The sequence below is a fragment of the Rutilus rutilus genome (assembly GCF_951802725.1).
Source record: "Rutilus rutilus genome assembly, chromosome: 13".
Classification (NCBI taxonomy): Eukaryota; Metazoa; Chordata; class Actinopteri; order Cypriniformes; family Leuciscidae; genus Rutilus; species Rutilus rutilus.
Window position 1 is genome coordinate 10,333,444 of NC_140218.1, and position 14,482 is coordinate 10,347,925.

Sequence of the window (14,482 nt, forward strand, 5' to 3'; positions counted from 1 at the left end):
CTTTGCAGTCTCTGAAGCTCGTGAAGTTGGTCGTATGTCTTCTGTCAGCTCTCAGCTCATATCATCACTCTTTTCGTGTGTTGGCTTCACACTGTTGCGCTCAGAAGGATCTCTGGATGCCATCTCTCTCTCTCAGTCCTCTTCAATCTCCGGTCACATGCTGGAGGCCTTGATCGCAACGCTTAGACACTTCAGCTCTTTTAGCGGCTCAAGGTCCGTGACTTTAGCACATATACCTGTCCTTGTTCATTGAACATAAAGTATTTCTCCTTGAGCATGTTAGATTTGAATGGCAACTGGCGTCACCAAATGACAATGGAGATGTATTGTTGTGTGTGCTTTTTCTTTGCGATGCACGATTCTGGTTACTGGAGGATGGGAAATGAATATTTCAATGTATTGCAATATTTAACCTCACCATGCTGTATTGACATCCTAAGAATCAATATTTATTTTTTTGTGATATGATTTTAATATTTTTGGGGAAGAAATACCAATGAAGATGAAGTTTTGCATTGAAATCACTATATTATGTCCTTGATATTGATATAATACATGACCAGGCAGTTTTTTTTTTCTTTCTTTCTTTTTTAACATGTACATATACACTCACCTAAAGGATTATTAGGAACACCTGTTCAATTTCTCATTAATGCAATTATCTAATCAACCAATCACATGGCAGTTGCTTCAATGCATTTAGGGGTGTGGTCCTGGTCAAGACAATCTTCTGAACTCCAAACTGAATGTCAGAATGGGAAAGAAAGGTGATTTAAGCAATTTTGAGCGTGGCATGGTTGTTGGTGCCAGATGGGCCAGTCTGAGTATTTCACAATCTGCTCAGTTACTGGGATTTTCACGCACAACCATTTCTAGGGTTTACAAAGAATGGTGTGAAAAGGGAAAAACATCCAGTATGCGGCAGTCCTGTGGGCGAAAATGCCTTGTTGATGCTAGAGGTCAGAGGAGAATGGGCCGACTGATTCAAGCTGATAGAAGAGCAACTTTGACTGAAATAATCACCCGTTACAACTGAGGTATGCAGCAAAGCATTTGTGAAGCCACAACACGCACAACCTTGAGGCGGATGGGCTACAACAGCAGAAGACCCCACCGGGTACCACTCATCTCCACTACAAATAGGAAAAAGAGGCTACAATTTGCACGAGCTCACCAAAATTGGACAGTTGAAGACTGGAAAAATGTTGCCTGGTCTGATGAGTCTCGATTTCTGTTGAGACATTCAGATGGTAGAGTCAGAATTTGGCGTAAACAGAATGAGAACATGGATCCATCATGCCTTGTTACCACTGTGCAGGCTGGTGGTGGTGGTGTAATGGTGTGGGGGATGTTTTCTTGGCACACTTTAGGCCCCTTAGTGCCAATTGGGCATCGTTTAAATGCCACGGCCTACCTGAGCATTGTTTCTGACCATGTCCATCCCTTTATGACCACCATGTACCCATCCTCTGATGGCTACTTCCACCAGGATAATGCACCATGTCACAAAGCTCGAATCATTTCAAATTGGTTTCTTGAACATGACAATGAGTTCACTGTACTAAAATGGCCCCCACAGCCACCAGATCTCAACCCAATAGAGCATCTTTGGGATGTGGTGGAACGGGAGCTTCGTGCCCTGGATGTGCATCCCACAAATCTCCATCAACTGCAAGATGCTATCCTATCAATATGGGCCAACATTTCTAAAGAATGCTTTCAGCACCTTGCCACGTAGAATCAGAATCAATGCCACGTAGAATTAAGGCAGTTCTGAAGGCGAAAGGGGGTCAAACACAGTATTATGGTGTTCCTAATAATCCTTTAGGTGAGTATATATGGCTTACTGGAAGACTTGAATTGAATCTGATTGGTCAACATCAGCATTCTGCAGTCAAATATGTTTAAATATTGATTGCTCTTTGTGTAATTTACATATTGCCTCAGGCAAACAATTTCCAACATACACTACCGTTCAAAAGTTTTGGATCAATATGATAAAAAAATAATAATAATAATTTAATTAAGCGAGGATGCATTAAATTGATCAAATTCGACCGTAAAGACGTTTATAATGTTATTTTAAATAAATGCTGTTCTTTTGAACTTTTTTATTCATGATAGAATCCTGAAAAAAAATGATGTCACATGGTTTCCACAAAAATATATAGCAGCACAACTGTTTTTAATATTGGGAATAATCAGAAATGTTTCTTAAGCATCAGATCATCATATTAGAATGATTTCTGAAGGATCACGTGACTGAAGACTGGAGTAATGATGCTGAAAATTCGGCTTTGATCACAGGAATAAATTACATAGAAAACGGTTATTTTAAATTGTAATAATATTTCACAATTTTACTGTTTTTACTGTATTTTTGATCAAATAAATGCATTATTGAATGTTAATGTACTGCAGAGTGTTACTTTAATGTCTCTGGTATCACTTTCTGCTCTTTCTTCTGACATAATAAAAAAAAAAAATCCATTTATTGTGTCCGTTTATTTGTTATTTATTTGCTAACTAGCCCCTTCCGCTTCATGACTGTGTCTGTGTCAGTGTTCATTTTGCCGTAAGGACCGACTTGTCTTGACATGATGCTTTTAAACGTGTTCACAGCTCACAGCAGCTCCCAGACACCTCCCTGCCTCTTTGGTCAGCGCTGACTTCGCGGCAAACCAGCTCACTAAAATCTACCCCAACACATTTGGCCAGAAGCCTGCCCTGAAGTAAGCCCTAAATGCTCTTTTCACTTGCTTTACGTGTTTTGCTTTTTGAGTGTTAACGGTCTGTGTGCTGTGCTTCAGGTCAGTGTATCTCCATAACAACAAGCTAACGGATGCCGGCCTGCCAGAGAGCATGTTTAATGGATCAGACAACCTCGAGATCCTCATTATGTCCAGTAATTTCCTTCGTTATGTCCCTAAAAGTCTGCCCACCGCCCTCTACCGCCTACACCTGAAGGTAAGACCCGTGCGTGACTCATTAAATGAAGAGATTACACAAAAACAAGTGCTCAGCAATCGTTTACACGCACTCAGGTTGTTCTGAACCACTTCCAGTCCACATCACTAAGACACATAATGGCATAATTGCCCCAGAATCAAAAATAATCATTGTTTATATAATTGTTTGTCTATTTTTATGCAGAACAACAAGCTGGAGAAGATTCCCGCTGGCGCATTCGATAATTTGTCTCATCTTCGAGAACTTTACCTGCAAAACAACTTCTTGAGTAATGATGGCGTGGACAACGAGACCTTCAGGTCAGCATGACTGAATGAATAAACCAAGAAAAACCCTAATTTACCTCCCACTCTTTCTTCTGCACGGCTCTCTTCTTCTTCATCTTGTAAAAACTCTACCCTGAGCTGTAACTGATGGAAAATATCCTGCCTTCTCTCATCAGTCACTTGAACCGTATGGAATATCTGGATTTGTCCAATAACAACTTGACCATGGTTCCTCTCGGGCTGCCCCGCAATATCGTCCTGCTTCACCTGGAGAAGAATTACATCCAGAGCATCGCTGTCAACGCTCTGACGCCCATCCGAAACTTGGAGTACCTGCTCCTCCACAACAACCACCTCCGCTCTCGCTCCATCCATCCGGCCGCCTTCCAGGGCCTCAAACGTCTCCACACCGTCCACATGTACAACAACCTCCTAGAGCGAGTTCCCCGCGGCCTTCCTCGCCGCGCCAAAACCCTCATGCTTCTCCACAACCACATCAGCGAGATCGGACGCAACGATCTGATCACGCTTTACACCCTCACCGAGCTCAACCTCAGTTACAACCGCCTCACCAGTGCCAAGCTCCACAGAGAGGCCTTCAGGAAGCTCAGGATCCTGGAGACGTTGGATCTGTCGGGAAACAAGCTCCAGGCGCTGCCGTTGGGGCTTCCCAAGAGCCTCCAGATTCTGAAGGTGAAGGACAACCAGATGACTGAGGTACCAGAAGGAGCTCTGCTGGGAATGAGCTCGCTGAGGGAGATCTACCTGACCAACAACCAACTGAAGCTCAACTCCATCTACCAGGGAGCGTGGCAGGAGCTGAGCGCACTCACGGTGAGAGATAGTGTGGAAGAAATGTAATATGTTGTGTATCCATATGTTTGATTTTCCTTTAGAAATGGAATTGCTTAGAAAGGCAGTAATTTGATAACAATATAATTTGCATGAGGACTGATTTGATAGAAACAAAGTTGATCTAATGAATGTACTGTATATGACCATTTTATAAAACGGTTAGTTCCGATCCTTGATTCTGATTGGTCAATAGCTGTGTTTTATTCACAATAAAATTTAAATTAGGTAGGTAAAGTCTTATCAAGTTATCAACTAGATTACAACGGTTTTGTGCAAGTAATTAAGGTCCTTGCACACTGATTCCGAAATTTTCGAATGCGTTTAATTATTCGTGTCCGTCAAATCGGTGGCTCTGAATTGTCAAAACACCATTCAAATGCTTGTTACGGATGCGAAAAACGCAGAAAATCGTTTCTTATGACGGACGAAAGTTTCGGAGGCAGTGTGTAAGCGTGATTGACAGAATGTGAGGTCGTATTTATTTTTTAACGTGCGAAAATTTCTGACTCGAATTTCAGACTCAGTGTGCAAGGGACTTAAAGGGATAGTTCACCCAAAAATGAAAATTCTGTCAGTAATTACTCACCCTCATGTTGTTCCAACCCCGTAAGACTTGCACCTCGAGTGTGTTCACGTAGTGTTTTAGCGCAGCGCGTCTGTGTTGTACGTCACACGTAGGCTCACTATTGACCGACGCGGGTCATGTGTGTGATGCGTGTGACATACAACACAGAATGACCAACATGAGGGTGAGTTGGACCAACATGAGGGTGAGTAATTACTGACAGAATTTTCATTTTTGGGTGAACTAACCCTTTAACTTATAACTGATGTTATAGGTTGACCTCAGGAAATGCATTTTATTAGTTTTTTACTTTACATTCTGTTCTTTTATATTTTTTTTTATTCCTGTGGAGAAGCAATCTCAGAGAGAGCTTGTTTTTCTCCCTTCAGCTGGATAAGAAAAGCAGACTCTTACATAAAAGACAAGATATAAAAGGATGAGATATCTGTCATTGCATGCTCTCATAAGTGCTGTTTGTAGCCAAGGAAAGATTCTTCTGATCTGTTTCCTGATCCATAAAGTCCAGTTTCACATTTCAAGGTTTGGGGTTTGTCCATCTCCCTTTATTGTGTGATTTATGGAGAAAGAGGATGCTTGAGGATGTTTTATGTGTGTTTCAGACGCTGGATCTCTCCGGTAACATGTTGTCTCACATTCCTCCTGACCTGCCCGAGTCTCTGGAGTTCCTTCACCTGCAGAACAACAGGATCAGCTCGGTTTCCGCCACAGCCTTCCTCAACACACCCAACATTAAAGGCATCTTCCTCAGGTGACTCCTGCTCTTTCTCTCTTTCACTCGTGATTATGAGTAGTGTTTGTTCTTTCACTCGTCGTGAGGCCTGCGTCCCACTAGAAGATGGCATATTTTGATGTCCCCCATGAGGCGGGACATATCGAAAGCATGTTTTGAAAAAAAATCTTTTTACATTAACCAAGGCTGCATTTAATTCATCAAAAACACAGTAAAATTGTGAAATATTATTGCAAATTAAAATAGCTGATTTCTATTTGAATATACTTTCAAATGTAATTTATTCCTGTGACCAAAGCTGAATTTTCAGCATCATTACTCCAGTCTTCAGTCACGTGATCCTTCAGAAATCATTCTAATATGATGGTTTGCACAATTAATATCAATGTTGAAATCTGAAACTGTGATACTATTTTTTTTCAGGATTCTTGGATGAATAGAAAGTCCAAAAGAACAGCATTTATTTTAAATAGAAATATTTGTAATATTATAAATATCTTGCAAATATGATTAAACTTTCTGCACTTTCTAATCATTATGGAATAGATGTCTCCTATAAGTATAAATGAGCAGTAAAACAAAAACATGTCATATAAAGGTCTTAAACGGGGTTGTTTAATCAGTTAAAAGTCATAAACTGTTTTCGCAAAACTGGATTTTTGTTCATTATCCTGACTTTGCATGTAAACACATTTTACCGCCGTTCTGATGGCTTATTAATTGTCTGCAAGGGTTTTTGCATGTCTGTTTATGTTTTGGTGTCAAAACCAGATAAAACCCAGATGACTTCAAAATCTCATGTAAACGTGGCTTGTTTGCATTGTTGGCTTTTATAATGAGCTAATGTGTTTTGTTTATACATGCAAACACATTTGGATCAGATCATTCTTTTTCTGAAACTCTGCGATTCATTTGTGTGGTCTGTTGGATCTGCTCTGCTATAATCAACTTATTTCAGAGCTCTCACAGCTGTACTAACTCCCACACAAAGCGAGGCGAGAACATTTCCCTTAAAATCATACAGTATCATAATAACAAGCGTTCAGACTGTAATCTGAGTCGGGGAGCATGTGGAGTGAATGACATGGTGCATTTTAAGAACATTTCTCAAAATAGTTTTCTCATCTTGATCTGGTTATTGGTTTCAGAAATATGAGAAGCACTGGGATTTGGACTAGTTTAGGTGCTGGTGTGATGATGATGATGATGATGGTGCAACATGAAAATACGCTGACTCAGGTTTAATGATGGTGTTTATACAAAAGAAGAAGAGCTGTTCCTTCTCCTGTGAGATTACTTTATGTTGTTATTTCATCTGTTTTTTTTGTTTGAGTAGATGAGGAGATTGTTTTTATAGAATCCTATATACATATAGAATTTTAACATTCTAAACAACTTTTTATGTTACATTTAACACATTTTTTTTAACAAATATGCCACTCTCTGAGCAATAATTTTTATCTGACATAAGATATTAAAAAATGTGTATTTCAGACCCCGCGGTTTGTTGATTGAACTGATTTTCTTCCTCAGTATTTTTGTCTTGTTTTTCAGTACAAATATCCAAATATTTTTTAAATCAGGATACATTTATTTGAGAAGCAAAATTATTAAAGATAAGTCTTGTGTCACGGTCAGTTTTGTTTTGTTCATGGACATCTGTCACTGTCTGTTTCTTTGTTCAGTTTCCCGCTACTCATCCGTCTCCTTGGTTACCGTCATTATTAGTTCATGTGCGTCAGCTGTGTTTAGTAATTATCCTCCTCGTTATGTTCACTACTTAAGTTGTTCCTTCTCCTGCACTCCTTGTCTGGTCACCGTAATTCCTGCGTCATGTTAATGTGAGTTTCCCCTGTCTGTTACATGATTCTTGAGAGTTGCTATTAAAGTGTTTGGATTTCATCTTCCGAGTCTTCAGCCTGTTCCTGACTAAACCACACCGGTACATCTTGTTGTTGTTTTTTCTTCTTCTAAAAATCGAAATTGTATTAAAAAGCTTAAAGCAAGAAACTATTTGCCAGTGGAGTCAGAAAAATAAACTTTTTTCAAAGAGAAAACAAGTTTATTTTTTTATTTTATAATGTTGACTACTATATTCACTCTTAGAAATAGGTTCTATACGTTATAAAACACAAGCGTTCTTATTAACGAATTAATTTTAATGAACACTTTTTGCCAAAAAGTTTCTATATAAGGAAAAATGTCTTAACCCTCTGGGGTCCTTCGGGTCATGACCCGAAGCGTTTAAATAAAAAAATATTAAAAATCGTAGCTTCATCAGAATGGTCCGAAACTTGGTGACTTTGTTGGTACTTGGTATATGAACACCCAAAAAAATTGGGGACAGGATTTGAAAAGTCTAAGTGGGCGTAAAAAAAATAGTCACACTCAGGACCTTCGGGTCAAAAATGACCCCCATAGGAAATGAATGGGAAATTGGCAAAAATATGAAAATACAGTTTTTTTGTGTGCGTACAATCTACAAATCAGCCACGATAATGGGTAAATAGGTATCATTTTAAAGCTTAGAATCTCAGTTTTTTAATGCATCTAATCACTTTGATCAACTCCAAAAGAGTGCTGAGTTATCACTCTAAAACGGAGTGTACCCCCCCGCAGGCGCCACCTAGCTGCGAAAAATATAATCATAATTTTTTCAAAAATATTACATTGATCAACTTAAAATAGGTGTCATTTGAAAGCTTAGAGTCTGAAATTTACAATGAATGTAGCCAATTTGATAAACTCCTATGTAGTGCTGAGTTATTTGCTGATAAATAGAAAAAAAAATGTCATAGTTTATTATATGAATGAAAATTTAACTACTTTTTTGTACTACGTACAGCAACATGTCAAAGACATCATACAGCTCTGATAGTCCTGTGTCATATGTCATTTGAAAGGTCTCAATGAGTAGAATACAACAAGCATAATTGTTTCAGGCTTTTTACTAAATTTAAGCAAGGTTTTTGTAAAAGACGCCCCTCAAGAGACCCATATATGGATACTGAATTTTAGACACATTTCCGCTCGTAACTTCATGAAATATGCTCCGATTGTGGAAATTGACACGTCATTATTTACAGCAGATGCTTACAATTAAAATGAGTCCAAACTCAACATAATTCATTACTCAGAACTAAAGATATTCCTCATGGAGTTCTAACACAAAAAAAATCCACAGACGCACGTAGCCAAACAAGGTAGCTTAGACTTGGCCTTTTTACTCGTATCTTCATGAAACATACTTCGATCATGAAAAATGACACATCGTTATTTACAGCAGGAGCTCACGATTAAAACGATATATAAAATATATATATAATCAATATATTCCATCAATCAGATCTAAAGATATTCCTCATGGTGTTCTAACACAAAAAATACCACAGACGCACCAAGGAAGTAGCAGTAGCAGTGATGTTATGTTGTTTTGATGTGACGTTTCAGCTCATTACTCAATTAAACAATGAACATCTTTATTTACAGCAGATTCTCACGATTACAAAGAGTCCAAACACAACACAATCCATTGCTTTGATCACGAGATATCCCTCACGAAGTTATGCATACTTGGCTAAAAAACAAGTCTCTCATCTTCCGGGGTGCAAAGTGTTTTCCAATTTTCCCGTAACCGTCCGTGCTAGTTTTCAAATGTGGAATTACAAAAAATATGTTTCATCTTAAAGCTTAGAATCTCAGCTTTTTAAAGCATCCAACCACTTCGATCAACTCTGAAAGAGAGCTGACTAGTTGCGCTAAACCGGAGTGTACTGCCCGCGGACGCCACCTAGCTGCGAAAATATTCATTATCATATTTTTCAAAAATATTGCCTTGATTAAAACAAAATTGGTGTCATTTGAAAGCTTAGAGTCTGATCTTTACAGTGAATGTAGCCAATTTGAAAAACTCCTAAGTATTGCTGAGTTATTTGCTAATAAATTGAATTTTTTTTTTCATAATCTATAAAATACTTTTTTTGTACTATGTACTGCAATGTGTCAAAAACATCATACATCTCATGAAACATTCAAAAATCTTTGAAAATGGCACTTCATTTTTTACAGCATATTATTACAATTAAAATGAGCCCAAAATGAACTTAATCTATTGCTTTTATGACAAGATATTCTTCATGGTGAAACAATATAAAAAATGCCCATGAGGGGGCGTCAAAGTCTGAACAATTTGGTTCCAAATGCTGTAACTTTTGATGCCTTTATCCAAACACCACAAAATTGTATCCAGATGCAGCTCATATGTAAATGGACTTGCCCAAAAAAGAATTTTCCTCCTACCTTATTTCCTTCCTGAGTTATTCCATGTCAAATAAGAAAGATATGCATTATCATTATAAAAATTATATATATTTCTTGTCTTTTATCAGCAGTTTCTCAGCAGGAGAATGTCCAAATGTAATGTAATTTATATTTTCAGAAAATTTGAAAAGTGTTCTTTCAAAAGATACCTACCTTTTGACTCTCCTTGCTACAGTTTTGAAGTTATGAGTCTTTAGTTTTGTGTATGTCACTCAGAAATTTTTTTTTTATTGCCTTCCAAATGTGTGAGGACTAAACAAAAAGGCTACCTTTGTTCCAAATTCTGTCACTTTTGAGTACTTTATGCTATCACCACAAAATTTTATCCAGATGAAGCTCACATTTAGGGAAACTTCCTCAAAAAAGAATTTTTCCCCTACTGTATTTCCTTCCCGAGTTATTGCATGTCAAACAAGAGAGATATGCAAAATAATAATACAAATTATATATATTTTTTGTCTTTTATCAGCAGTTTCTCGGAAGGAGAATGTCCAAATGTAATGTAATTTATATTTTCAAAAAATTTGAAAAGTGTTCTATCAAACGATACCTTTTGACTCTCCTTGTTATAGTTTTGAAGTTATGAGTCTTTAGTTTTGTGTGTGTCACTCAGACAAAACAACTCTAAAAATGCCTTAGTTTTTTGTTCATAATTGCTGTTGCCAATTTTGAATAAGAGTTACTGTTCATTGAATTGTACAAACATAATTTTAATGAAAATGTTTATTATAAAAGGTTAATAAAAAAAAATGTATGACTGAAAGAATTGCATTTTTATTAAGTTAGAATTAAAACAATGGGTAACAAAATGCTTTCCATTTGTTCTCTTTCTAATGCAATGTTCAGGTTTGACTGTATTATAAAGTAAAACTGGCACTTCAAATTACCATTTAAACCAAACAAACAAACAAAAAAATTTACAAAAATAGTCTCTGAGAATCTCTTATTATATATTAAAATCCACAACCTGAAAAAAATAGGCAAATATGTGCAAAAACAACTAGAATTCACAAGCCTTTATACAGAGAGCTGTAAATCCATCTAGTGGTTAAAATATGATATTTCACTATAATTATGCTTACTACATCCACCAGATGGCACCAATCTGACTTCAAAAATTGTTTTCTACAGGCCTAGTCTCTACTTTAACCTGAAATACAGCATCAATTAAAAAATTAAAAATAAATTAAAAAAATTAAAAAATTCTATTATATTCAATGGGAAAAAATGGATCATAATTATTGCATAAATATTAATTATTATCATAAAATTATCTCAAAACACCATAGAAAAAAAGAAAAAATATTATTGAACAAAAATACATTTGATTGATTTTGCTGAAAAAATAAATAATCGGAATCCCGCCCTCCGGGTCATTTTTGACCCGAAGGTCCTGAGTGTGAGTCATAAATGAAGAACCCCAGAGGGTTAAATCAGTTTTCAAAGTGTGAGGCGAACCAGAGCATGTCAGTGGTAAAAAAAAGGAATGAACAAATGAATCTTTTTTTTTTTGCAGTCAATACATTATAGTAGTAACAATACTTTTAAAAAGCGAAAAGAAGCACGTCGTTATGTTTCTGCTCCTCTGTTTTGGTGGAATCAAATAAAAAGACCTTTGTCACTAGACCTACATTGCTCTGTTATTTTCTGTAAAATCTCACAAAAAATGAAAATGATCATTCACGTTGGGAGAGGAACAGAAGCATTCAAGAAGCGAACGGAAGTGGAAGTAAACATGAAAATTGTTCAATATACATATATATTGAGTTGATTCCCCAAACCCAATGCTCATGTTGGAGAGGCAGATTCCAGGTCTCTATAATGTCCTGTCCGCTCTCTGCAGTATCTATTAATAAAAACACGGAAGAAAATGAAAATGATGGATCCATGTGCGTCAATAAAGCACTCAATCTCAAGTGCGTAGGTGAACGACATCATGGACTTGATGGAACTTGACATGCCTGAGCCATTACAAGCCATGTCAGTGTAATTCTTCTGCAATTTAGCTGGTCTATTAAAAAAAATATGGGCTGGAGTGCTGAATTCCTGCTTTGATTTGAGAACATCCTGTAACAGTCCAGGATTGAACGACACTTTTTCTGAGAATTCACTCACCATCTAAACTGGAATGAGATGGCATGTTCGAAAATCAACTAGTGAAAAACACTACTAAAAATGATGTTCTTCCTCAGTATTTTTGTCTTGTTTTCCAGTACAAATATCTAAACTTTCTTAAAGCAACATACAACTTGACCTAAATGGTTCCTAGGGAGTTATACTCTATCAGTGTCAGTGTTTCTGAACTCCCCGAAACGCCTCCATTGTAGTTTTGAGTTTTCTTCCAGGAACCAACACGTCACAATATTCCTCATTTAAATAATTCATACGCAGAATAAAGGGGCGGGGACTGTTTGAGTTAGTTAGTAGTGTGCTGAAACTGGCGGTTATGGTAAGAGGCGGGACATTTCTCAAACACGCTCAAAGCTCTTGACCAATCACAACACACCGGTCCAGCCGACCAATCAGAGCACAGTGTGCTTTTCAGAAGGAGGGGCTTCATAGAGACAGGAACTAAACAGAGCGTTACTGACAGACTGGGAAGAGAGGAGCTGCAACAATGGAGAATATGGGAAAAATAATGTGTTTTGAACATTCAAGAATGAAAACTAGACAAAAATACTGAGGAAGAAAATGTTTTTTTTCTTTTAAATTCAGTGCATTAACTATTTCTCTGCCTCTCTCATTCTCTTTCTCCTTCAGATTTAATCGTCTCTCAGTTCATTCGGTATCCGAAGAGTCTTTTTCTCACCTGTCCAAGCTTCAGGTGTTGGACATTGGCCACGGTAACATCTCTCCCAACCGAGGCCGAGCAGGAGGAGGAGAAGAGGAGGAAGAGGAGGAGGAGGACTTACCGTTTGATGAAGAGGAGGAGAAACATTCATGAGTCAGGAAGGAATGGAAAACAGTAAAATTCATGCCCTGAACTTTCCCTTACTCAAAAATAAAATAAAAATGACAACCAGTTTGAAATTATACATGCATTTTGGCTGCTGACAGAGTGCGATTCGTTTCTAAATTACATCCGAGTGCATGGGAAGATATTACAGACATGAAAAAGGCTTTATTTTCATTTGGCTTTATGTTGTAATCAGATGCAATAGTAAGAAAAGAAGTGTCTCATAAACAGTATGTAAATATCTGGTGCAGGATACCGGAAAGTTTTATTGGTTGTCTTTTATTTTTTAGTTTTTGTGATGTTTGCTAATTCATGACTCATTGCTCACTGTGTTTACATGTATGAATACATTTTGTGCTATGAAATTATAATTTCTTTCTCAAGAGAAAAGGCTCATCCGAGTATTTCTTTTTTTTTTCTGTAAAGGAAGACTGACTGAAAAAGTGTATGCCAGGTCTTCTGAAGTCATGTGGAAACTGACTGAATTTAAGGAGGAATCTCATTCAGATTCAAAAGTGGTGCATCAATGTGCAACACTAAATTTTAAATGTTCAGACAGTTTTCCCAAGAACAACTTACATTTTGGGGTGCTATTCACAAATCTATTGATTTGAAAAGATTTGATGATTTTGAAAGATTTGTAACATAACGTAACACAACAGGGGATATAATTATTTGTTTGTTTGTTTGGTGTGCACCATTCAGAATCAGTTGAGAATGCTTTTTTAAAAACTCCCATCAGTTCCTGAATTTGAATTGAATTGGAACTCAGGAAGCAAAATGGAGCCGGAATTTTAATTTTAATAAGGAAGCAGAATTTAAAGGGATGGTTCGGAGTAAAATCAACCTAGGCTCCTTTGCACCATGACCTCGAGCCAAACACCCCCCCAGACGCCTTTTTTCCCCTTGGTCGAACATTATTAAAGTTAGAGCTTATTTAGAGATATCAGCCGGATGGCTTAGTGCAGGCGCTAATGGATCCAAGGCTGTATCTCGTAAATTACCCCACTAATAATGCCCAGAATGGTACCAAACTTCTACAGTAGTACAAATAGGTTCTGTACTCATAAAACGAGGCATTGGAAAGTTTGTAAGTACATCAGGAGTTTATTTAAATAACACTTGCCTGATGGCTAATGACTTTTACGTGCTTTTCCCTAATCACTGAAGTGACCTGACATGCGGGTTAGCGGTAGCGATCCATTAGCGCCTGCACTAAGCCACACGGCTGATATCTCCAACGCTATCTCACGACCAATTCGTACGAATTCGTACGAATGATAAAAAGTTGGCTAATTCGTACTAATTCGTACGACCTGACTCGTACGAATTTGTACGATTTGTCTAAACCCACGTGATGGGTAGGTTTAGGGGCGGGGTCAGGGGTAGGTCATTCGTATGAATTCATACGAATTGGCCAATTCGTCAAATATGTACGATTTTGCACAAAACGTACTAATTCGTACGAGTCAGGTCGTATGAATTCGTACGAATAAGCCACCTCGTAGAATTTGTACGTTTTCCCGTGAGATCGGGCTCGATATCTCACAGCTGTAGGGGGAGCTCGTTGAGAAAACACGTGACAACAAAAGGGAAAATCGGTGAAGAAATGGCTAGAGTTGCCATGTTCCTCTTTAAAGTAAGAATAACTGGCTTATTGAATATGAATATATTCTTGAATATGAACTTAGCATATTTTCTTAATATCTGCAAACATATGGTGTTTAGATGCTTTAGTAGCCGACAGTCAAAAAAAATAACATACAGCAACATTAACGTTTGAAGGTTTTATAGGCCTT

At 37.5% G+C, this 14,482-nt stretch overlaps 1 protein-coding gene across 1 annotated transcript in view; it reads left to right on the forward strand.

Annotated features, from left to right (window-relative positions):
• The window catches only part of podn (podocan), a 25,184-nt gene extending 12,106 nt beyond the window's left edge, over positions 1 to 13,078 (forward strand). The window contains exons 5-10 of the mRNA XM_084428717.1: positions 2,623 to 2,732; positions 2,811 to 2,967; positions 3,154 to 3,269; positions 3,413 to 4,070; positions 5,277 to 5,425; positions 12,488 to 13,078. Coding sequence (XP_084284843.1) covers positions 2,623 to 2,732; positions 2,811 to 2,967; positions 3,154 to 3,269; positions 3,413 to 4,070; positions 5,277 to 5,425; positions 12,488 to 12,671 — 1,374 coding nt within the window. The 3' untranslated portion in view covers positions 12,672 to 13,078. The remainder of the gene's footprint in view (positions 1 to 2,622; positions 2,733 to 2,810; positions 2,968 to 3,153; positions 3,270 to 3,412; positions 4,071 to 5,276; positions 5,426 to 12,487) is intronic.
• Positions 13,079 to 14,482: the final 1,404 nt, after the last annotated feature.